The 25968-nt window shown below is 42.9% G+C and overlaps 1 protein-coding gene across 2 annotated transcripts in view; it reads left to right on the top strand.

Moving 5' to 3' along the window:
• TRAF7 (TNF receptor associated factor 7) overlaps window positions 1–25968 on the top strand; it is a 74395-nt gene that overhangs the window by 22837 nt on the left and 25590 nt on the right. For both annotated transcript variants that reach the window (XM_077449359.1, XM_077449360.1), the window contains exons 2-8: window positions 2260–2374; window positions 6222–6279; window positions 8261–8352; window positions 9404–9520; window positions 14292–14384; window positions 21833–21866; window positions 25326–25509. In XM_077449359.1, the coding sequence (XP_077305485.1) occupies window positions 6228–6279; window positions 8261–8352; window positions 9404–9520; window positions 14292–14384; window positions 21833–21866; window positions 25326–25509 (572 nt within the window). In that variant the 5' untranslated portion in view covers window positions 2260–2374; window positions 6222–6227. The remainder of the gene's footprint in view (window positions 1–2259; window positions 2375–6221; window positions 6280–8260; window positions 8353–9403; window positions 9521–14291; window positions 14385–21832; window positions 21867–25325; window positions 25510–25968) is intronic.

The raw sequence follows: 25968 nt of genomic DNA, 5'->3' as shown, positions 1-25968 counted from the left end.
TAGGGGCACTCGGCGGGGGGGAGGGGGGTGCCAGGAGTGCCAGCAGGGGACCTGAGAAAAGGAGGATCAGGGCTGCTCTGTGCAAAACCATTACACAGAGCAGGTAAGTATAACATGTTTGTTGCTTTTAAAAAATAAAAAGCTCAATGACTGGCAAGATTCCAGTCCTGTGCGGAAGCACTGTGTGAGCCCAGCTTGGTCTGCTAGAGATTCTGAGAACATAACATAAACCTCAAATAGAAGATTCCTTACCAGATATGCCGACTCTGACACAAATCTGGAGGTGAACAAGTGTGTGAGTTTATTGATTTCCTGTTTGGCTACAGTTCTTCCACCTTTTTTGTCCTTTAAAAAATTTTCTCTGCAGAATTTTGTACCCTTATTCTGGGTTCATTGAATGTGTTTTTAACTGCATCCAATTCGCATAACATGTAAATGTGACGGACTTTCAATGGAGGCGGCTCGCACATGTGGGGGGTGGGGGGCAGCCATGGTGTGGTTTTGGAAAGGGTCCTGTGCATTTTTTGGGTCCGTTTCAAGTGCAAATTCAGGTAGAAATTTGAACCTGAAATGGAGAACAAAAACGTACAGGACTGCGGACTGCAAACCGCAGCCGCATATGTGTGAACCCAGCCTCAATCCATACTTGCGATAGATTCATTACATGTACAGCGTATGTCTATGTATATTGTACTTCGAAGTTCTTAGCAGCCAATTCTTCTCGGTGTTGTGTACGTGACAGATATCTGTGTAGTACATGTTGGGAAATCCAGGCAATATGTTCTGTAGCCGTGTCATGGAAACTGGCTGTGTTTGTTAGTGTTGTCTCCACGTGGGCTCTTTCCATGTAATAGGAACAAGCTGTAGGAATGTAAAGTCCAGAGAGCGTATCTACACTGAGCATGTCCTGACCCCTGCTGCTTCATGCTGCTAAATCCTATTCTGCCGCACATTTGTTCACTGCTATATAAGAAGAGCCACAGGTATGCTAGATAGATGATAGGCTCAGCAATGGCATGCAATGCCAAGCTGCTGCTAACAAAGCAAACAGAATATTGGCATTAAAAAGGGGATTCATTCCAGAGATAAAAATGATGATTCTCCCACTCTACAAGACTCTGGTCCGGCCGCACCTGCAGTATGCTGTCCGGTTCTGGGCACCAGTCCTCAGGAAGGATGTACTGGAAATGGAGCGAGTACAAAGAAGGGCAACAAAGCTAATAAAGGGTCTGGAGGATATTGGTTATGAGGAAAGGTTGCGAGCACTGAAATTATTCTCTCTGGAGAAGAGACGTTTGAGAGGGGATATGATTTCAATTTACAAATACCGTACTGGTGACCCCACAATGGAAATAAAACTTTTTCATGGAAGGGAGTTTAACAAGACTCGTGGCCACTCATTAAAATTAGAAGAAAAGAGGTTTAACCTTAAACTACGTAGAGGGTTCTTTACTGTAAGAGCGATGTGGAATTCCCTTCTACAGGCGGTGGTCTCAGCGGGGAGCATCGATAGTTTCAAGAAACTATTAGATAAGCACTTGAACGACCACAACATACAGGGATATACAATGTAATACTGACATAGAATCACACACATAGGCTGGACTTGATGGACTTGTGTCTTTTTTCAACCTCACCTACTATGTAACTATGCAGATTGTAAGCTCTTGGGCCAGAACATTTAACTTTTGAGTTCATACTCACTGGTCCCAGTCTGTGTATAGCCATTTTTTTTTGGGGGGGGGTTCTGTAAAATCTTTAATGGATTACATTGTTTGCTAAAGGATTGTCTATAATAAACAATTGCTATTTTTTCCCCCTTTAAAAATATACTGCTTTTATATTTCCCCATCCTTTTATGCATCACAGTGCTGCTGACCTTCTGCAGCTTCTTTGCACCCACTGCCTATCCTTCAGTGGCTGCCTCCATGTCATTGCAGACATTGGAAGACGGGGACGGAGGGTTGTCACCCTGTGAGCAGGAAGTGCCTGAAGCAAGACAGTCATTGTTTTAATGAAAGCTCCATATTTAGGAATATTGAAAATTACTTTTGAAATTTAAATTAACATGCTATAGAATTTATGTGTATTTTTGTGATTTGATATAGATTTATTTTAAGTCTGACAAGACACAGCTGTTGTCAAAGGCAACAGATGGGTCTCCCCACCTTTCCTTCTTAGGGAGACATCTGCCTGCACATGGGGAAGCCTGTTTACATAATGTAATGGTCTCTCTTTGTTTACTCTTTCTCTCTGCAGAGGACCTCCGGTGCAGCCCTGAGATGCCAGCCTAGATTATGACCACGAGTAAGAATCCACGATTCAATCATTTTTCAGCTGGTGCCACGAACATTCCACCAGAAAATACAGACAGGTACCAGCATTTCTTCTCAACTACTAGCTGCTCTTTCTATTGTGCCACACAATTTGATAACTATTCACAATAGAAACAAGCTGAACTACTGTATGCTATATCATCGGATGCACAGCTTTACACCTTTGGGTCACCCACACTTTCTGTTGACCTTTTATTATAGAACACATTCCCACCTCTTGTTTCGGGGTCAGTGTCCGCATGTTTCATGACTTTTGTGAGTCACCATCTATTAGAACTTCATTCTTAAAAGTAGAATTGTGGCCAGGCTTGAGGGCTCCGTTCACACTTGAGCATTTTGTAGATTGTAGCTCAAAGCTGAAAAATGCTCAACAAGCAATGCTCAACAAAACCTATTGAGCTCTTGCTCACATCTGATTGTCCTGTCGCTTGTGGTCAAATGCCTGTTGCTCAAAAAAGTACATGAGCTACTTTTCAGGCAGAATTAATTATTTTTGTCCCTATAGACTTCAACGGAAACACCTGAAAAGCATGATATGAGCTTTTTTTTAAGTATTTTGTCTCGTGCAACAGTAGTTTTCCAACCCTTTTTCAGCAGCACTCAACACCTTTTTAGATGAAAAACGCCTAACAGCTGCAAAAATGTGCATTTCTGCTCCAAAAAACACTTGAAAATGTGACTCTTAGGTGTGAATGTAATCTTAGACATTTAACCTACATTCACACTTAAGCATCACGTTTTTAAGCATTTTTTTGAGAAGAATTGCATGTTTTTGCTGGGGTTTTTTTTACAGGTGTTTTTCGACTAAAAGGTGTAGAGTGCTGTTGAAAAATGAAAATTTTCAGACAGTGTATGTAGTTTTCATTCAGAAATTACATTAATTTTAAAAACAGAATGTTAAAAACAAGTGAAAATTTCAAACAAAATTCTTTCATTCAGCGAATGTACAAAGATTTTTCGTCTGAATATTCTCATCTGAAAATTGATCTGTGTGGCAAACATAAGTTTTCTATGAAGTTTTCTTTTGATCTGTTTCTGTAGTGCTTTTTGCTGTGCGTTTTTGATTTTGCGCACGTGATTTTACTGCAATTTGCATTTTTGCATTTTTTTGGGCAGATTAAAAAAAACACAAATTGCTGCAAACACACATTACATGCTTTACTGCAGCTTCTCCATTGAAGTATATTGAACCAAAGAAGCACCGTTTTACGTTTAAAAGTCCCCGACCCTTTCCAAATATGCAGCGGCTGAAAAAAGCACAGATATGAACGTGTCCCATAGGAAACCATGTAAATGAACTGTAGAGCATTTCTGCAAAAAGCACCAATAAACATATAGATGTGAACCAGGTCTAAGCCCTTGTACACACGGTCGGAGATTCCGACGGAATGTTTCCTATCGGACCGTCTTGTCGGATATTCCGACTGTGTGTGGTCTGCATCGGACTGTTTCCGTCGGAATATCCGACGGACCAACTTTTCCAACTTGCCGGTAAAATTTTCCGACAAAATGCTCCGATCGGACATACTCCGATCATGTGTAGCCTACTCCCGACGGACAAAGTGCCACGCATGCTCAGATCAAATTCCTAGACCAAAGCTATTGGCTACTAGCCTGAATGTAGTCCTGTCGTAACGAAATAACGTCATCACGTTTTGTACAATCGGATTTTCCGACAACTTAGTCCAACCGTGTGTATGCAACATCACTTCCGGACCTCTTCCGGAATTAATCCGACGGAATTACTCCGACGGATTTGGTTGTCGGAATCTCCGACCGTGTGTACAAGGGTTAAGACATTTATTAACATAATGAGGTTAAAAAGACTAAAATGAGCCCTTTATAATAAAAAAAAAAAAAAAAAAAAAAAAGCAGATAATCACTACTTTAAGGGGTTCATTTTTTTTACTGTAGAACTGTGAAAGTTATATTTACAGTAGCGATTATTTTCTCTTTTTGTACTACAAAGGGCTCATTTTATTTTTTATTTTTATCCCATTACCGTATATACTCGAGTATAGGCCGACCCGAATATAAGCCGAGGCCCCCAATTTACCCCCAAAAAAACTGGAAAACTTATTGACTCGTGTATAAGCCGAGGGTGAGACATGGCTGTCCATCCCTGTGTGTCCGTCCATCCCTGTGTGTGTGTCCGTCCATCCATCCATCCATCCCTGTGTGTCCGTCCATCCATCCATCCCTGTGTGTGTGTCCATCCATCCATCCATCCATCCATCCCTGTGTGTGTGTCCATCCATCCATCCATCCCTGTGTGTGTGTCCATCCATCCATCCATCCATCCCTGTGTGTGTGTCCATCCATCCATCCATCCCTGTGTGTGTGTCCATCCATCCATCCATCCCTGTGTGTGTGTGTCCATCCATCCATCCCTGTGTGTGTGTGTCCGTGCAGCCTTGTGTGTGTGTGTCCGTGCAGCCTTGTGTGACTACGACTAATGTGCACTGCTTGCTCCAATCAAAAAGATATGGGGGAAAGGAAAGATTTGGCATTACAAGGAAGCAAAACCCACAGTGAGAAACTATTTCATGAAAAAATAGATCACCGGCCATTATGTAGGGGATTTGTATGGATTATTATTGGAGAATAAGGACATAGTTTATAGTTTGTTTGTTTTTGAATCTACAATGCCAATTAGTATGTGTAGAAATCCTGTATGGACTTGCTGCACTTTAAAGCTTACCAGTGTTTATGAAATCATTTTACACTTATACCAGTCACACAATACAATGCACACAGAGGTTGATCAATTAACTTCTAAAACAGCCCTTACTTTTCTTAATCGCTATCAGCAAAATAATTAAGGAGAACTTGACGGGAGGATCCCTTTTCTTACCTTTATACTGCTCCTTGCACAGAGCTCTGCTAGACTAATACCCACAAAGTCAATTCCCGAGCCTCCGTCCCGAGCCGCCGTCCCGAGCCTCCGTCCCGAGCCGCCGTCCCGAGCCGCCGTCCCGAGCCGCCGTCCCGTGCTTTCTCCGTCCCGAGCCGTCGTCCCGAGCCTCCTCCGTCCTTCCAGGATCGCCGCTCTTCTCGGCGGCCATTGTAAAATTCAAAAGCCGCGCCTCCTCCTTCGCCTGTGATAGGCGGAACACTGAATTTCCCAGCAGCCTGTGTTCCGCCTATCACGGACGTCGTATCATCCTCGTCCGTAGTACGAGGATGAGAAGATGCCCGTGATAGGCGGAACACAGGCTGCTGGGAAATTCAGTGTTCCGCCTATCACAGGCGAAGGCGGAGCCGGAGGCGCGGCTTTTGAATCAGAATGGCCGCTGTCTGTCTGCTCGACACGCTGATCGAGCGGGCAGACAGCGATGACTCGAGTATAAGCCGAGGGGGGCACTTTCAGCCTCAAAAAAGAGGCTGAAAATCTCGGCTTATACTCGAGTATATACGGTATGTTACTGGCCGAGTAATCGAATTATGAAAATAGTAATTAATTCATTTCATAATCGATTAGTTGTCGATTAGTTGTTTAAGCCCTAGTATGAAGAGTGCAACAGGAAGAGCTAGAACATACAGTACAAAGGTGGAGGAAAACACCCAAATCTCCCAGGTGGACTGCACCAGGGTCAGAAACTGTAGGATATAGATCTTGCAGTTGAACTATCCATGACATATAAGAAGCCACCAGGCTCCTCGTATTAGAATATCAAAATATCAGTTTTGGGTGGCCATACCCTTCTTCCTTTCATCGGTCTCCTTTCTTAATTTTGACCCATCAAGCTCTTGGCAACCCTTTCTGTTTTGGGGTCTTTTTTTGCTGCTTTCTTCTGTTTTCCTTACCACGTGTTAGGCCATTACTTTCTATTCCTCACCACTTGTTAGGCAATTGACTGCATGTTTACGTTTTGTATATTACAGACCAGAATGGAAACTACATTTGGACCAGCATTCACAGCAGTGACATCAATTACAAAAGGTATGCTCAATTAATTAATTTAGAATAAGTATATTTAGTATTTTGTAGATAATATATAGTTATTAAAAACCTTAAGTGGAAGTACAGGCCAAAACTCTTAAAGCAGAGGTCCACCCTAAAGTGGAGCTTCCGCTCATTGGAACCCTACCCCCCTCCGGCGCCACAATTGGCACCTTTCAGGGGGGAGGGGGGTGCAGGTACCTGTACAGTACAGGTATCTGCACCCACTTCCGGCGTAGATTCTGCAGAAGGTACGCCCCTTTCCGCAGAATCTATGCCCCTTTCCGAAGGTCCCCCGCTGCCTGCTGGGAAACACACAGATCCCAGAGACAGCGGGGACCATCCTTACTGTGCAGCGCGACTCGCGCATGCGCAGTAGGGAACCGGGAAATAAAGCCGCAAGGCTCCACTTCCTGATCCCCATACCCAAGATGGCGGCGGCAGCACCCGAGAGACGATCGAGAGATCGGCTTTGGGTGCCGACATCGTGGACGCGCTGGGCGGGTAAGTGTCATTATTTTAAAAGTCAGCAGCTGCAGTATTTGTAGCTGCTGGCTTTTAAAAAAAAAAAACGGCGGACTCCCGCTTTAACCTTCTCCCACCCCATTGTAAGCTTAATCTATCTAACCCTATAAAGAAAAGATCACTATACTTACCTATTCTGAAGGCGCTCTGGTCCGGTCTACAACGGGGCCTTCTGTTTGCACAAGCAAGCCAACAATGGCTGGGAAGTGACGTCGCCCATAGAGTTACTATAGGGCTTTCATTGTCAGCTGCCTCTCCTACACACTGAAGCCGCTGCTGACAGCTCAGCCTGGGATTGGACTGGCTTCAGAATAGGTAAGTATAGCAATCTTGTCTTTACAGAGCTAGATAGATTAGGATTAGAATGGGGGCAGGAGTAGGTTTAGAGTTAGATTTTACCTTTAATTCCACTTTAAGTCCATGTTTGTGGCAAATGTCACATTGTAAAGTGTTGCATGAAAAAAAAATAGGGACTTTTATAATAGAAATTTTTACCTATTTTCCCCTCATTAGTTTAAATAATTTTGTATAAGTTGTCTTCAAATGATTAGGCACCTGTATTGCCTGTGATTTCCCTGCAGCTAATCTTTTCCCATTACCGACTTTCCATGCCTTGTTCTGCACTGTCTTTGTGCAGAGGCAGCCAACTTGGTAGGGGCAGGGCTTTGCTTCCTCATGTCAGAGTTGACCCCACCTGATGATTGGTGATCTGATAACTGGTGGGGGAACATTCAAGAAGTAGCAAGAGAGGACGAGGAAGCACAGATCTGCAGTAGCAGGGAAATCCTTGGGATTTGTGGATCCTTGAAGAACAGTCAACAGCACAGTAATAATATCACCAAGGGGTTGATTTACTTAAAGTGGCGGGCCAGCTGAAAAAAACATTTTTTAAAAGTCAGCAGCTACAAATACTGTACTTTTAATAAGCACACTTACCTGTCCAGGGTGCCCGCGATGTCAGCCACCCAAGGCCGACCCGTCTCTCGGCTCTCGTGTCCCGGCACCGCCATTCCGACTAAGGGAAACGGGCAGTGGATCCTTGTGGCTTCACTGTCTGTTTCCTACTGCGCATGTGTGAGTCGTGCAGCGCTTTGTGAATGGCCGCCTGTGTTCTGGGACACACAGTTCCCAGAACACACTGCGCCGTCTTCCCCAGAAGACAACACTAGGAGGAGAAGACTGAAGATCACCGCAGTGTAGGAAGTGGGAGATTATGGCACAAGGTAGAGATATTTAATATAACAGCAAATCTTTATTTTTGGAGTTCAGGTCCACTTTAAAACAGTGCATATAGCTTTTTCTGTAGTTTCGCAATGTCCTAATGTGAATGTTAAAGGCCTGTACAAGTCAAACTGAGCTGGAAGGCTTTTCCCTCCATTGCCTTACTCCATATGTGTGATTCCAATAAAAAAAAAATTAGGACTGGGTACCAGTATCCCGCTTTTCTATATTTCAGCTGAAAGTGCGAGTACGTTTAAACAGCATCGCAGAACGCCATCGACTTCCAGCACTTTAGCATTTTCACCCAGGGATGAAGATGATGTTATGGTGAGTAGGAAGACTCCAGTACTCTAAGTTGGCATACATGAGTAATGAACAATTCCTCATTATAACACAGACTTTGTAGTGCTGAGAAAGAGGTGGGGTGTGTATGACCAGGTCTGTTAAATTACTGAGTGCATCGGGCAGTATGGTCAATTTCTAGTGCCTAATAGAGTGCACAGTCATACAAGATAGACCACGCTATTGCTATAGATAAAATAAAACAGTCGTTGTTAATGCAATGTCTATGACACAAAAATAACAACTTCTGTGTCTTCAACTAGGCTTTAAGAAAGCATTGGGGGGTTTAACTGTCCAGGAGCCCCTCTGATCTGGCTCCAGTGACAACCATTATATTTGAGATTTACATTCACCTTCTGTCACCAGGACGATAAGCAAGTGTAATACACAGACAGCAATAAATATCTGACAGAGGTTCTTCTCTTTAACACACTATCCACTGGCTTTGAAAGGGTTTAGAAGTGTTGGCAGTGTCCCAGTGGGAATATCATTCCCAATATATATTCTCCATTCACCCCCCCCCCCCCCTCTTCCCACATGTTTAGTATATCCCCTCCTTCCCTAGTCTCCTCACATCTCCAGCAGGAAGCAGCCGAGCAGCCTGAATTCAATAGGAGGAAGTGTCTGCATATACACTCTGGACAGAGCTGGCAGGACTTAGCCTGGAGCAGACACCGAATCACTCTCTGCAGGATGCTGGGAGCCGCAGCTGTGCTGGGGATTCGGGGGAACGTGGGTCCATCAGACTGCGAATGTTGCCCATAACACCAAGAACTAGTGAAACAGCAGCACTTATCAGATTTGCCCTGCCAACCTTCTGCAACATGTAAGGATTCTCTCTACAGAGAACAGCTGAGGTTGCTGGATATATAATGGCATTCTATTGGACATACCCCATTCCAGTTCCTAGCATGGTGTGTGGACATTCATTTGGATCATTGTATTCCTAAGATTCGCAATCTGCCCTTTTGGCACAGATCGGGAGCCTCTGATACACTTTATCTCAACCCCTTTTGGATTTTTTTTCTTTTTCCAGCCTCCGATTAGCACCTCCCGACGCTCAGATTCAGCCATATCCGTGCGCTCTCTTCATTCAGAGTCCAGCATGCCCTTGCGCTCCAACTTTTCACTCCACGAGGAAGAAGAAGAGCCGGTAAGGAGAAAATCTTAAAGCTGTCACAGAATCTGTAAGTAGCCAGGCGGGCTTTCATGTTTTTAACCATCCAGAAGTGTTCGCTGGAGTCAAAATTCGGCAAAGACTAGACTTTCCAGTCTGCAGGTTTTCACGACGACTGCTTTCTGACATTCAAGGAATCCTGCATACAGGCCTGTGTGTATACAGATAGTTAAACAGATCAGGCATATATAAATTAAACACCTCTGCCCTTATAACATATAATGCCTTATGTTAGTGGACCTTTACATTTGATACCCCCATAAATACATCTGGCAGCTGTAAGGGGATTCTCTTGACTGGTTAATTTAATTCACTGTACTAGGTGAAAAGCTTAATATATATATATGTATATATTTATATTTTTTTTAATTAAAAGCCGAATCTTTAATCTTTAAATATAACAAAAAAACAAAACAATTATATATATATATATATATATATATATATAATTGTTTTGTTTTTGTTTTTTGTTATATTTAAAGTGAGATTAAAGATTCGGCTTTTAATAATAAAAAAAATAAAAATAAAATAACAAACATGTTATACATGCCTGCTCTGTGCAATGGTTTTGCACAAAGCAGCCCCAATCATCATCTTCTAGGGCCTGCTGACACTCCTGGCTCCTCCTCCTTGACCAGTGCCCCCAATAGCAAGCCACTTGCTATGGGGGCCCTGGTGCATGCTCGCTTCCAAGTCTTGTTCTATGCATCGATAAGATTCATAAAGCTGTGGCTCGACCCCGCCCCCTACTCTCTCATCGTTGGCTCACTGGCTGTGATTGACTCAGCCAATGAGGAGCGGTAGACCCGGGAAAGCCAAAGGTCTCTTACACCGAGCTGGATCGAGAGGGAGCTCAGGGGAGTATTAGGAGGGGCTGTGAGAAGGTTGCAATAGCAAGCCACTTGTTATAGGGGCACTGGTGCATGCTCATTCCCAAGCCCTGCTCTATACGTCTATAAGACGCACAGAGCCGTGGCCTGGCCCCATCCTCCCCTTACCGACGACCTTCACTGTAGGCCCTGCTTGGAGTGGCAGAGCCTTTTTTTTAAAAGCATCCCCACTGGATCCTAATTTGTACTGCAGCCCCATTCATTCTTGCTCCACAAGAGGCTGCCATGGATACGTCTCACAGTAAGAATAAACAAGGTCCTGGCGTGCATGCGTAGGAAGAAAAGGACCTAGCGGAACACTTTTGGAAGAAATGCTGTGCAACTCTGGGCAAGGATGCAGAGGGAAGATCACCAAAATAGGGACAGGGGTAAGTATTGGACCTGGTGGGCTGAACTTAAAGCCCAACTCTGGATATTACAAAAAAAAAATAGCATTGCAGTGGGCTCCTCCACCACACTCCAAAGATCAAATGCTACTAAACTCTGGAGGATGAAGAATAAGGTGTAATACGTCACTTAATTCTCACTCTAAGCCCTTGTACACATGAGCGGAGATTCAGACGGAATGTCAGACCGTTTTGTCGGATAATCCGACTGTGTGTGGTCTCCATTGGACTGTTTCCGTCGGAGTATCCGATGGACCAAGTTTTCCAACTTGTCCGTAAAATTTTCCGACAAAATGCTCCGATTGGACATATTCTGATCATGTGTAGCCTACTCCGACGGACAAAGTGTCACGCATGCCCAGATCAAATTCCTAGACCAAAGCTATTGGCTACTAGCCTGAACGTAGTCCCGTCGTAACGAAATAACGTCATCACGTTATGTACAATCGGATTTTCCGACAACTTTGTCCGACCGTGTGTATGCAACAGTTTCGGACAAAATCCAACGGATTTGGTTGTCAGAATTTCCAACCGTGTGTACAAGGGCTTACAGGCTCCCTTCCTCCATCTGTGCAATTGCCCCCCTAATCCTCCTTAATAAGGTTATCTGACCCACAGTCACATGATGATGTCATCAAGTACATTTCAGGGCTGATAGCCCTGCATTGTACATGGGGACAGAGAGGGCCTACCCACAGGCTGGAGCAGAGCCTGCTGTAAAGAGGAGCAAGGTAAGTATTACATCTTATTTCTCATGCTTTAGGGCTAACAAGGATTTAACCCTTGCAGTGTGCCGGAGTCCACAGCAAGGGTAGATTTTTGTAATTCTCAGAGCTGGGCATTAAGGGATTGTGGCACGCCTTAAAGAACAATTTGTACAAAAGCCAGAGCATGTGAAAGGACACTTGCTGAGGGGTTTGTTGTAATAAAGTGGTGCATTATATAAATCTGTAAATGATTAACATTCGTTCCTAATCGGGGTCCTGTAAATAGGTGTTTTTAGTTTGTTATCCACCCAGAATACTTTTTTTTTTCCCCCATGCTCTCTTATCTGTGGAGCCCTGGATAACACTATTGTTTTGTTGGCATTGCTCTGGTATCCAGCAACTCTGATTTATATCCCAGCACAACAACTATGCTGGGGGATACAGGAAGTAATGTCTGCAGCAAAGCTGCTACAGCCCTGTCAATTTCATCCATTTGAACATTGAAAACCCAGTTGGTTGCTAATACTAAGCTGCCCAAATCAAAGATGTCATTAAACGTATCATCATAAGTATTTGTACACCATCCAGATGTGTATCAGACACGAAGATACATCAGATAAGCTTGTCATGGCAACGGGACCTTTGTCCTCGAGCCTATCACACTTCCTGTTCCAGTCTATTAAAAGACTCCGCAGGGAAGGTTGCCAGAGACTGATAGCAGAGAACAGTTCCTTATGAATAGCTACACTGGAGATCCAAAAAAAAGTCACTTGTTCCACCTCACACAATAACGTTTACATTTACAAATTGCAGCTTGTAAATGGGCGTTGCTTTAGATTGTATACAATTGTGATTAACACTCATGTAAAAAGAAATTATGTTGGTCAGTACTTTAAAGGGTTTTGTTAAGTTTAAAAGTGGATCAAATCTTATCTTACCTCCAAAATGTTTTATTCGGGATACACCCATGGCGCAGTATTTTATGTACGCTTGCTGGCATGCTGTGTGTAACTAAGAAAAGCTGGATACACACTGTCAGTTTATTTTTATTTTTTTACATTCAACCAGTGGGCTGAACGACATCAACACAAGTGATGTTGATGCAGCAATCTCTCCCACTGTGTCTTTGTATTCCCACCGGAATACACTTCCAGCATGTCCCTTTGACAACAGCGTGAATGGACGAATCTGCAGTGCAGGCTATTGTGTCTTTCAACCGGCACCTTCGTTTGTTAGAATACCTGAACCGCGTCTACATCAAATTGGATGCAGGCGCTGTTTGGCTATGAATTTTCCACCCAGTTTCTTCAGCTGTGTAATCTGATTATTCTAGTCCATTATAGCCACTAAGCGCCCCCAGAGTGCAGGTGCTTTTGATTAGAGCATACAGTACATGCTGTAGGTGGTAAGTGTAACATGTTCATAATGTTTTACCTGATTAAATACATATTTAACACACTTAATAAATGAACCTGTTCAAAAATGTTTTTAGGTTCTGATAATATTTAATATGTAAAAATATATGTATGTATATATACATATAGGCAGCACAGTGGCCCATTGGTTAGCACTTCCACCTAGCAGTATTAGGGTTGCCGGTTTCAATCCCACAATACCTGCACAGTGTTTGCATATTCTCCCTGTGCCTGCATAGGTTTCCTTTGGGTACTCGGGTTTCCTCCCACACTACAAAGACAGGCTGGTAGGTTAAATGGATCCTGTCAAAATTGGCCCCAATATGTGTATGTATGTATTTATGTATGTATCTGAGTTGGGGATCTTAGATTGTAAGCTCCTTGAGGGCAGGAAGTGATGTGAATGTGCAATATACTGTATAAGTGAAGTACTGCAGAAATTGACAGTGCTATATAAGTACCTGTAATAAATGATATAAATATATGTACACATACATTCTCTTTAACCACTTTCTGACCAGCAAACAGTGATTTTTAATGCTGGCCGGTGGCTTCCTAGGTACTGCAACCTACAGTACTGGATTGCAGTGCTCAGTACTGGGACGCTACTGATCGCCGTGCAATCACGTTGCCTAGTAAACAAGAGTCATGAGTGGTTTTCCACTTTCTTCCATAAAGAAGCACCCTCCCTCCCACAGCCAGTGCTATCCTCCTTATCCTTACCTGATATGTTACTGAGCTGGAACAGGCATGTACATATTAAGTGCCTTTATAATAAGCCCAGGACCCACTAGGTAGTGAAGCCTGGGTCAGGATGACAGCCTTGAAACATTCATATTAATAAACAAGTCAGCAAGTTCCTCCTGTACAATTCAGCATTTGGCATCTGCATGGTTGCAAGTTGACTTTTATTCTGACCTTTTGTGTTTCCCATAATCCCAGAGGGTTTCAGTGTTCCCATCAGAATCGCCAGTGCACTCAACTTTTATGGAAGCTACAAAGCCAAATAATGGTGTGGCGCTCCATCTATAGATACCGCATAATGAAGAATATTCAGATGAAAAGTCCAGCAGGAAATTACTGACATCTTCTTTTTATAAAACAAACACTAGATATTACCATCTAAGTCCCAGGCCATGCCATGAGGTTGCTTGTTTTTCACCCTACTATTGGCTTCATAAAATTCAAATATTACATTATGTAGGGTTAGTTTTTAACACCCATGAGCAGATGAGTGTTCCCCTGCAGGGAGGGTATATGTATGAAGGTGAATGATGTCACCGATTTCAGGATGTCTGCTCAGTGGTATGTCATTGTCTCATAGCCTCTGTTGTTCTGGTTCCTTGCAGGACCCGCTAGTGTTTGCAGAGCAGCCCTCCGTGAAGCTGTGTTGTCAGCTGTGCTGTAGTGTCTTCAAAGATCCCGTCATTACCACCTGTGGGGTAAGTAGAATTCATTGTGCTCCTTGGCTTCATTGTCATACATCATAACATACAGAGATCATTTTTAGTTGCCTTATAATGCTACCTACAGTGCCTTGAAAAATATTTGCACCCCTTGATATTTTCCACATTTTGTCATGTTGTAACCAAAAACGTAAATTAATTTTATTGGGATTTTATGTGATAGAACAACACAAAGTGGCACATATTTGTCAAGTGGAAGGAAAAGGATAAAGGATTTTCAAAAGGTTATGTGGCGTGTATTTGTATTCAGCCCCCCTTTACTCTCCAAATTAGTAAATAGAGTCCAACTGTGTGTAATTTAATCTCAGTATAAATACAGCTGTTCTGTAAAGACCTCATAGGTTTGTTATAGAACCTTAGGCCTCTTTCACACTACTGATCTGTTCAGGTCCGCCTGTCAGTTTTTCAGGCGGACCTGAACGGATGCTCCATAGAGGTCTATGGAGCATTGGATGTCAGCAGTGACATGTCTGCTGACATCCGTCCCGCTCCGATCCGAAAAAGTGTGACGGAGGAAAAACCTACTTTTCCATCCGTCATTGGATCGGGTGACGACGGACTCTGCGGTCCGTAGTCATCCGATCTCCCATAGGGGAGAGCGGCTCTCTGACAGGTCCATCCCTGCGCAGTGTGCAGAGATGGACCTGTCCTCTGCCTGTTCAGTGGGGATCGCTGAGCAAGCGGATATCCACGGGGCGGATCATCACTGACCCGCCCCGTGTGAAAGGACCCTAAGTGAACAAACGGCATCATAAAGACCAAGGAACACACCAGACAGGTCAGGGATAAAGTTGTGGAGAAGTTTAAAGCAGGGTTTGGTTAAAAAAAAAAAAAAAAAAAATCCCAAGCTTTGAACATCTTACGGAGCACTGTTCAGTCCATTATCTGAAAATGGAAAGAGTATGGCACAACTGCAAACCTACCTAGATATGGCCGTCTCCATAAACTGACAGGCCGGGCAAGGAGAGCATTAATCAGAGAAGCAGCCAAGAGGCCCATGGTAACTCTGGAGGAGCTGCAGTGATCCACAGCTTAGGTGGGAGAATCTGTCCACACGACAGCTATTAGTCGTGCACTCCACAAATCTGGTCCTTATGGAAGAGTGGCAAGAAGAAAGCCATGTTTGAAAGAAAGTCAAAAGTCCTGTTTGCAGTTTGCGAGAAGCCATGTGGGGGACACAGCAAACATGTGGAAGAAGTTATGAGAACAAAATTGAACTTTTTGGCCTAGAAGCAAAACGCTGTGTGCGGCGGAAAACTAACACTGCACATCGCCCTGAACGAACCAACCCCACTGTGAAACATGGTGGTGGCAGCATCATGTTGTAGAAATTATTTTCTTCAGCAGGGTCAGGGAAGCTGGTCAGAGTTGATGGGAAGATGGATGGCGCCAAATACAGGGCAATCTTAGAAGAAAACCTGTTAGAGTCTGTAAAAGACTTGAGACTGGGGCGAAGGTTCACCTTCAGGCAGGACAACGACCCGAAACATAAAGCCAGAGCTACAATGGAATGGTTTAGATCAAAGCATATTCATGTGTTAGAATGGCCCAGTCAAAGTCCAGACCTAAATACAATAGAGAATCTGTGGATTATCTTGTTCACAGATGCTCTTAATGCAATACGACAGAGCTTGAGCTATTTTGCAAAGAAGAATTGACAAAAATGTCACTCTATAGATGTGCAAACCTGGTAGAGACATCCCCAAAAAGACTTGCAGCTGTAATTGCAACGAAAGGCGGTTCTACAAAGTATTGACTCAGGGGGGCTGAATACAAATGCGCCCCCCACACTTTTCACATATTTATTTGTAAAAAAAAATTGAAAACCATTATTTTCCTTCCACTTCACAATTATGTGCCACTTTGTGTTGGTCTATCACATAATATCCCAATAACTTTAAATTCAACCTTTTTAAAAAATGATTTATTTATTTTTACATTGTCTTTAATATTTTTTTCTAATCACTTTTATTGCTGTCAAGGAAAGTAAACATCCCTTGTGATAGCAATAGGCATGTGACAGGTACTCTTTATGGAGAGCTCTGGGGTGTATAAGACCCCACACCCCTCCTCTGCCCTTAAAAGCATTTTAATCATACCAAGAGCAGTGTGATCGAATGCTTTTGATTTTTAAAAATGTCGCCATTTACATCCAGGTAAACCCGAAGTAATGTAAGGTCATTGCTTCCGGGTTGCTATATCACAGAGCTGAACTAAGCTGATCCAGACTTTGTTTGGTTTTGTTATCAGCTGGTGGAAGCATCTGCTGATCGTTCGGGACCCCCAGTGGGACCTTCCCTCCCACTGCCTGTAAAGGCAATCCAGCAGCTAGTTACCCGCTAGGATTGCTTGTACAAGAGAGTCGACTGTCGGCTCTAAACAAAGGTACTGGGATGATGTCTGCAGCTGCGGGCATCATGCTGGTATATCCAGTGACATGCCTGGTACATGACTGATTGGCAAGTGGTACAGATTAAAGATGGTGAATAGACTGTACTGCTGTACTAAATACACACTATGTTGTTTACATAAGCAGTGCGGCTCATTGTCCTTCAAAGGGTATGTGGTGGTTTTGTATGTCCTGGTTTGGCCGCGTTTTTAAATGCCATCCATAGAGCTCATCGTCATTCAGTGATAACTGGCTGCCCTGTAATTACTCCGCTTGTACAAGCTCTCTATTTAATGGCTGTATGTAAAATAACGCATTTTCAGAGCATCTGGGATCTTGGCAGCCTGTGTCCGGAGGACAATGATGTGGTGTTTGGCACGCAGCTGTGGACATTGGCCGCACGTTGTTATGTACACCTGTAGCCACAGCTAAGTTTCCCGTTCTTCTAAATGCCTGCTGATGGCTGGGAAAATTGTTAATGTGCCGTGACCGTTACCCTTTCTCACAAAGAGAGACAATAGAAAATGATTACTAAGCTTGCAGGTTTTGTTTGTTTGTATCAAAGGCTATGTTTAATTCAAGTGTGCCTAAAGTACAACTCCAACAAAGTAGTTTGACACAGGTATATACACACTGTTTTTCATTTCTTTTGAGATTCTGTTTAGCCAGCCTTGTGATTCACACACCATAGCTACTTTCTTACAAACCTGCTCTCCTCCCGTTTTCTATAAATAAATGAGCATCACCCCACTGGTGAGATCGCATTTCTTTTGCTTAAACAACTCCCAGTGCCTGAAAATTTTTAGGATGACAGCACTGGGGCAATTGGGCCATACAACCCAATTTCTGGTGTGCAGGTGATTATAGTAGATTATTTAGTGGTAACCTGTTGTGTACTACTTGGTATAAGTTTGAATTGCATTTTTTTGCGATTCTAATAAAATCTTTTTTAAATTTCTACATAGGGCAACACAGAGTTGTAAATATAGAATTTTAAAGAAGAAGTTCACCTTTCAAACATGTTAAATATTCTACCCATTGTTAGGGTTGCTTCATTCCCAGCCCCCCTCCCCCATGTGACGGCGTGCAGGGGGTCCTCTCTCTGCAGTCACTGTCACAGTTTGAAAACAGCACGTCCGCGCAGGGCTCCGCCCACACATCTGCGTCATTCATTCACAGTTTCTGTGAATAAAAGCCTTCAAGTACCATCAGCCATTGCGGCAGACAGCTTGTAGTTCTCAATGAACTAGGAGGATGCTGGTGAGCGCTCTAGTAGTTCATTGATTCTTCCTGCTCTCAGGACAGACTCCATTCACCTTAATGCGTCTCCAGAGTCGCAGGCTTCTCAGTGAGACTTTTGGAGTGACTTTTGGTGCGAGTTTGATCAGAAGTTACATTCTCTGGACCAAAATTGCACCAAAGTAGTGCAGGCACCTTTTCAAAGTCGCTTCGATTTGAACCAGTGCCTTTGAAAAGAATGGGCTGTGATTTGTCATGTGACTTTGATGTTCAAAGTCGCATGGCAAGTTGCACAAGTGTGATTGAATCCTGTCTACCCATAGAAGGTATAAGAAGACAGCTATGCTGAGAATCTGCAGGAGCCTGAGATTGCACCCATGATCTGCTGATTGCGGGTGCAATACTCTGCTGACTCCTTGGGAAAGAAAAATAATAAATGCACTTTTTTTTTACCTGCAAAAAAATCTGCATTTATTTATTTAGTTTTTTTAAAGGTCAAATTTAACAGTCTGTGGCAGCAGATAAAATATTACATGGGTGTCATCATTCATTTAAGCAGTAAAATGTGCTGTGATGATGTGCATCGCTGCCATTCACAGTGCCCAGATTTCAGTAAGTCAATGCACTGACACATGGAACTCTACTTTAAAGTAAAGATAATGTAAAGGTAGGTGCTACTTCTTTTATAATATAAATGAAAAGAACTGTTAAAAAAATGCAAATTATTAATATAAACAATCAAATAAACAACAAGATCTTTACTTTAAAGTGTCATTTTCACCTAAAAGGGCAGCTGCACTTGATTAAAATATATTTGTGTTGGTGTCCTCTTATTTACACACACATTTTTTTTTTTTTTATGGAACTCTACTTTGTTGCCCACTTTGCCATGTTGGCAGCAGTGACAGGCGGCAGTGTTGGATCCCACAGCATTAAGTGGCATCCTTGGTGCCTGAAAAGCATAATGACCAAACCATTTAGACGTCATTCTTGTGACGGATGGATAGTCAGCTCAGATTGGCTGCTCTGGACTGGACCACCAATAAATAGATCGAACAGTGCAGCCAATAGATTCTCAAGCAAACTAGCCAATCCTGAGTACCCCTGGTAATGGTTGAGCAGTGTTAGGGACAGTGTGGACGGGCTTCAGACTTGATGACATCAGTTTAAGATGCTCCAGAATCATTGAACATTCAGAATTCATTGAAAAGCGCATATTACAGCTGTAATTTTTTTATTTTATTTTTTGGCCAGTGCAATAAATGACAGCAGGTTCTCGTTTTTTGCTCAAAGGGTTAAGCACGTGTGAGCGACACTGGAGTGTGGCTCCTTTTGCAGAGGAAGGAGTGGATTGTAACTGTACATGACAGCTAGGTCAGTGGGAAGCCATTCTCCGGAAAGCCATGAGCAATGCCGGCCAAGTCATGGAAAGTACTATGACAGGAAGCTGTAGGGCTCTTGCCCAGTAATGTTGCTCAAGAGCCGGCACCCTGCAGCTGTTCTCTTCAGGAAGGGGGCTGGGAGTCTACTTTCTATCAAGGCCAAGGCTCAGGGGATGTGCTGACCTATACTGATCACAGAGCTCAGTGAAAGTATGGAATAATCAGCCAAGAATTAGATATTGGACTCTGCTGCAAAGATTTACCACATTGTTTCTAAAATTCAAAGATAAACACTAGGATTGCACAACAAATTATAACTTCCTATTCTCAGAAGGGAAGGGAACAGAAAAAAAAAAACAGAACTAAAAGAGGAATGTTTCTTATGCTTAGCAGGAATTATGAGAGAGAAGTGCTTAAGTGCTTGAACTCTGCTGAGCCATCTGTGATCTCCAGAGATCTCACACTTGCTTATTGGCATTTAAAGCTCAAATCCAGGCACATATAAAGACACATATTAATTTGGCTGTGTAATAATTTATATATGCTAAAATGTACTTTAAATGCACGCAGTGTAAGCATCTGGTTTGGGGTCACCCTCCTGCATTCCCTATTCCCCCCAGCAGACTGGGGTTGAGTAAAGCAGCACAGGGAGACAACCAGTTGTGCTGCAGAGGAAGGAACCCTTGCCTGGTGCTTTTTAGACCTCGTTCACACAGGGCATATCAATGCATACGCCATGTGGAGGGCCATGTTATCCACACAGGAATGCACAGGTGTTCTGTGCATCACTGTGCAGGCAATCCTATTGATGTCATTTGGGATGCAGTGGCTGTATGGACACAGTTGCTGCTCCCAATTTGAAATCTGTGCAGGTACATGTCCCCGCGCGCAGACAGTATGCGCTCAGGACCATGCACCCACACAGATGTCATATTGGGAACAACGGCTGTGTCCCTGCAGCTGCTGCTTCCCAGTAGACCTGAATGGGACTGCCTGCATGGGGGTGCACGGAACACCTGTGCATCCCTGTGTGGGTAACCTGGCATGGAGTACACATTAATGTGATCCTTGTGAATGAGGGCTTGGAAAACATTGCTTAATTCTAATGTTATCCTTAGGTATATTAGCAATTCATACACCTTAGCACTTGACCAAGCAATCAAGTCAAATTACAAGAATGGTGCTTTTTGGGAACTGTGAGAGCCACTCCAAATTCCCGGTTAACAGCCTATATGAATTCTGCAATTAACAAGCAGACTATCCCATAATATATATACTACATTATTAAAAAGTTAAATCCAATAAGGCAGAAAAGCTGGCAAATAACCAATATATCAGATGGCTGCAAGCACCTCTTCACCAATACTGTTGTGCTGAGTGGAGGGATACACCTGACAAATCTGTCTTGAGCCATGATGTGGGTGGGTAATTCAGTGTCCTCCTGTGATGTCACTGGCTAAGTACTTGTCTGCTTGTCTGGGTCTCTTGTATATCCCAGAGAACAGTAAAGCGTGCAATCTGACCACATTATTACAGATCTGCTTCAGCGTGGTCAGTACCAAACAGGAAGTCCTTCAGTGAGTTGGGGACTCACGGGATCACCGAGTGTTTGCAAAGCTTTTATAGATAAAAGGATGTTAAATGTTATGAGGGATGGAGGAGTGCAGCCCCACCCTTTAAATTTTAACTGCATACACTTCAACAGCCAGATGCACAATAAAAGATACTATAAAAAGATCATTGGATATTTTTGATTTGGCCAGCCCCTGTTCCTAGCCGGGCAAATATAGTATTAACCATTTCTTTAGATATTGACGGCCCCCTGGAGGCAGTTAAGTGCAAGGAAAAAAAATGCAATTTTAAGGAACTCCGTAGATTATTATTATTATTATTATTTTTATTTTTTTCACTTAACCAGCGGGTTAAACAAAAAAAAAATACTGAGCTAATTTCCCCATCTACACATTCAAGGTGGATGGAGGAATCCTCCCCGCTGTGTCTTTGTATTCTGATGGCGGGGAGACTTCCCCACTATCAGAATACAAAGACACATCTCTGCAGCCTATAACTTGCAGCATTGGTCGAGCAGCTAAAACTCAACAGGTTTGTTGAACAGAAGTTAATGGGTAGATCAACTTCTGTTCAACCACAGTGGCCAAACATGGAACTAAATTCTGTCAGTCCCGGCTGAATTGGCCCAATTTTGATCAGTATATGGCCAGCTTAAGTCAGAAATATCTTGAAAAGATGTATTAAAAACTTGCATGCGTTTTCCTTTCTATACGTTTCTATTAACAAGATAAACTATGATACTGGTCACCCACTTTCATAGATATGTTATATGATTGTTCCTATTATTATTGTATGGTTAAAGGATGCTTTTATTTGACAATCTTTTCCTCTCTTCTCTACAGCACACGTTTTGCAGGAGGTGTGCCCTGACCTCTGGTGAGTAACACTTTACTACCTTTCGTTTGTAATCCTGTCCTTCAGAATTGCTGATTTTATTACTGAAAGATAAGAACCAAAATAATTTTATTTCCTGAAGAGATGTCAGATGTTTTGGTACTGTTTTAAAGTGTGTGTGTGTGTGTGTGTGTGGTGGGGGGGGGGGGTCATATATGTCAGGACATCTCTGTAACATAGGAGGCTTGTTCAGCTTCCATGATATACAAAGACATTTTGAAAGCAATGTTGGAAAAACAGAAAGGGTCCTATGTTGGGAAATCTCTTCTCTTCTGCATTACCCCACCAGTAGAGTTATTAACCTGAAAGCGGACAACCCTTTTAACCAGTTAAACTGGGTATACACGTTAATTTTTATTTATTTTTTCATTCTACCGGGTTGAATGAAGAAAAACCTGACAGATTCCCACATCAGCACAATTGATGTGTAATGCAGGGATCCATACCCCCCCCCCCCCAAAGAATACATCGATGAGCACTGTAGCCATTGTCTGAAAGCACAAACAAATAAATACCCCTGCACACACCATTATACAAACCAGCTGCTAAATCTAATTCCACGTATACACGGTCGGATTTTCAGATGGGAAATGTTTGATGGGAGCTTGTCAGAAATTCCAACCGCGCGTAGGGTTCATCGGACATTTTCCGTCGGAATTTCCGACAAACAAATTTTGAGATCTGGATCTCAAATTTTCTGACAACAAAATCTGTTGACGTAAATTCCGATCGTGTGTACACAATTCCGACACACAAAGTTCCACGCATGCTCGGAATCGAGCAGAAGAGCCACACTGGCTATTGAACTTAATTTTTCTCGGCTCGTCGTATGTGTTGTACGTCACTGCGTTCTTACCGATCGGAATATCCGCCAAGATTTGTTTGACCGTGTGTATGCAAGACAAGTTTGAGCCAACATCTGTCGGAAAAAAAAAAAACATGGATTTTGTTGTCGGAATGTGTGATCATGTGTACGCGGCATAAGCCCTTGTACACACGGTCGGAGATTCCGACAACCAAATCCGTCGGATTTTGTCCGACGGATCTTGTCCGAAACTGTTGCATACACACGGTTGGACAAAGTTGTCGGAAAATCCGATCGTTCGGAACATGATGATGTTATTTCGTTACGATTGGACTATGTTCAGGCTAGTAGCCAATAGCTTTGATGTAGGAATTTGATCTGAGCATGTGTGGCACTTTGTCCGATCGGAATTCTCTACACATGATTGGAGTATGTCCGATCGGAGCATTTTGACAGAAAATATTTCCGGCAAGTTGGAGAATTTGGTCGGACGGATATTCCGACGGAAACAATCCGAAGGAGACCACACACAGTCAGAATATCCGACAAAACGCTCCGATCGGACACATTCCGTCGGAATCTCCGATTGTGTGTACAAGGGCTTAGAGCGTACCACTCACAAGTGTTAAAATATTCAAGACCAATAGTGGTTTAGCGCTACACCTGCATACAGGTACACAATTAAATACATATTTGTGAATTTACAAGTCTATCAAGTGTATGATGAGATCATCATATAACACCACAATACAAAAAACAAAAAAAGTGAAGGAAAAAAAAAAAGTATAAAATACAGATAAACAAAAAGTCCACATGAATGTGCTTCTCCTCCACCAGCAACTAACATTCTCTGAAACATGTTTATTCTTAAAGCGGAGCTCCAGGCAGATGCTGTAGCTGCTGATTTTTAATATTAGGACACTGACCTATCCAGGGATCCAGCGATGTCCTCACGCAAGATGATTTTTCAATCTGCTCTCAGCTTCACCCGCAATCTCGACTAAGGGAAACACACAGCTTCACAGCCTGTTCCCTCCCGCGCATGCATAAAGCGTTCTGCGCTTTGTAAATGGCCCGGTGGCGGGGGAGGGGGGCTGAGCTTCCAGCTGAGTTTGCCGCAGAAAACTCAACCGGAAGTAGGAGTGGGTACCTGTCAAAACCAGGTACCTGATCCTCCCTCCCCCCTGAAAAGGTACCAAATGTGGCAGTGGAGGGGGCAGAGAAGCTGAGCTTCTCCTTTTACGTGGAGCTCCGCTTTAAATGTTCTTCACACCATGTGTAACCACCACCACTGGCTGCTGACCTCCTATATTGAACTATAGGTAATAGGTCTAAAATGCTTGTCCCTTTAAGGGTAATATATAGATACGGTCTGATCCTCCTCTATCTTCTCCTGGTCTGTTTCCATCATACAATGACTCTCAACAATATCACAATCGGAAGCTCAGAAATAATACATATTGGCCCATCATAGCACCTTCCACAAAAACAACCGTGTTTATTAAAAGAACTATATATAATAAACTCACGTTTGAAAGTGCACTAGATGTTGGTGCACCACAGACAATTTGCATGTGCGTTGCAAAAATTCCAAGCAGAGCAACACTGCTGAAGGCTGCATCTTGTGGATAGAAAGTCGGGAGCTACCCCCTTCAGGCTGCAGGCTTGTTAAGTGTGACACACAGATGGCACACATTTTTATCAAGTGTTTTTTAGAGTGTTTAATTTGTTATTCATTTGCCAATTTTTTTTAATATTTCATGAATTGTATTGGCTTTGGGTTTTTTTTATGGTGCCAATGATGGGAGATCCCACTCTTCATTAGTTCTGTCCATAGTCTTTATAGTATTTAATTGATGGTTGCCCTTAATCCTGTAACTTGATAAAGCGCATGCGTGTGAAACTCGTCGTCGTGGAAACCCCAGGGCTGGAGTGAGCACACAGCCCGTGTCATCTCTGACGCGCCGTACGCCCGTCCGGTCCTTTGGCTCGTCATCTGCGCTACCGTAGATGTTGTCATCTCTCCCTCCAGCCATCCCCATACCGACTTGTACACCCAGGAGTTTTTCTACATAGGCTGCACACTGAGGAGTGGTTTGTTTATCTTCTTTCACAGCCCGTGAGGTGGCAATTTGATCTGCTTGTCATGGTTCATGTTTTTAAGACTATCCTCAATGTCTGAATAAAGGTGTTTTTTTGACACTTCACTGGCAGTTCCATTTAATGGAGAACTAGGATCTTCCATGTATATTTCTAATTGCATCCAAGTCTGTTCAGCCACTACTCCTACACACCGTACCTGGGTCTCTTTATGACATTCTCGCCCCCCAAAAAATAAAAAAAATACTTTTTTTCAGTTGTGTAAGGTGAAAATCATTGCCCAATAGGCCCATAACTGACCTTTGTAATGATTCTGGAGCTGAACTGGTTAAGGATTTGTCAATAACACAAATTTCTGCTCTTTAAACAAAGAGGTAAGCAAAACAGACAAAGAAATCCCTACACCTGGGGCTAGAAATTGCCTTCTCGGAGGTTTAATTATACTTAAAAAAAAAAAAAAGAATTCGTGTAAATAAGCTTATACAAATCATGTTGTAATTGGACTTTTTTGGATTTTTTTTCTTCTTTTTAATCAGAAAAGTGTCCAGTTGATAATGCCAAATTGACAGTGGTGGTGAATAACATTGCTGTTGCTGAACAAATAGGAGAACTTTTTATTCACTGTAAATACGGCTGCCGCCCTTGCGCCAATGGGAAGCCTACAATATATGAGGTGGACCCCCATGGCTGCCCCTTTACTATCAAACTAAGTGCCAGAAAGTAAGTATCGCAATCTGTCTCCTTTTGTAACATTATAAGTTGGGTACCATTCATTAGATAAATAATACTGTGCAAAAGTCTTAAGCAGGTATGAAAAATGCTGTAAATTAAGAATGCTTTCAGAAATGAAAGTGTTAATAGTTTAATTTTATTTTTTATCAATGAACACAATAGAAAGTAAATGAACAGAAGATAAATCAAATAAATATTAGGTGTGGCCACCATTTGCCTTCAAAACAGCATCAATTCTTCTAGGTACACTTGCACAAGGTTTTTGAAGGAACTCAGCAGGTAGGTTGTTTCAAACATCTTGAAGAACTAACCACAGATCTGGGGCGGATGCAGACACTCATTATTATACTGCTCTCCAGCCCTTCAGGAACAAACTGCCTCCTGCTACAACCAAATATTTCAAATTTTGACTCTTCAGTCCAGAGCCCATGCTGCCATTTTTCTGCA

Source organism: Lithobates pipiens, unplaced genomic scaffold (assembly GCF_037356315.1).
Source record: "Lithobates pipiens isolate NorthernLeopardFrog02 unplaced genomic scaffold, aLitPip1_a1.2 Scaffold_22, whole genome shotgun sequence".
Taxonomy (NCBI): domain Eukaryota; kingdom Metazoa; phylum Chordata; class Amphibia; order Anura; family Ranidae; genus Lithobates; species Lithobates pipiens.
The sequence above is the reverse complement of the archived record's forward strand: the minus strand, read 5'-3'. Positions and strand labels throughout refer to the sequence as shown.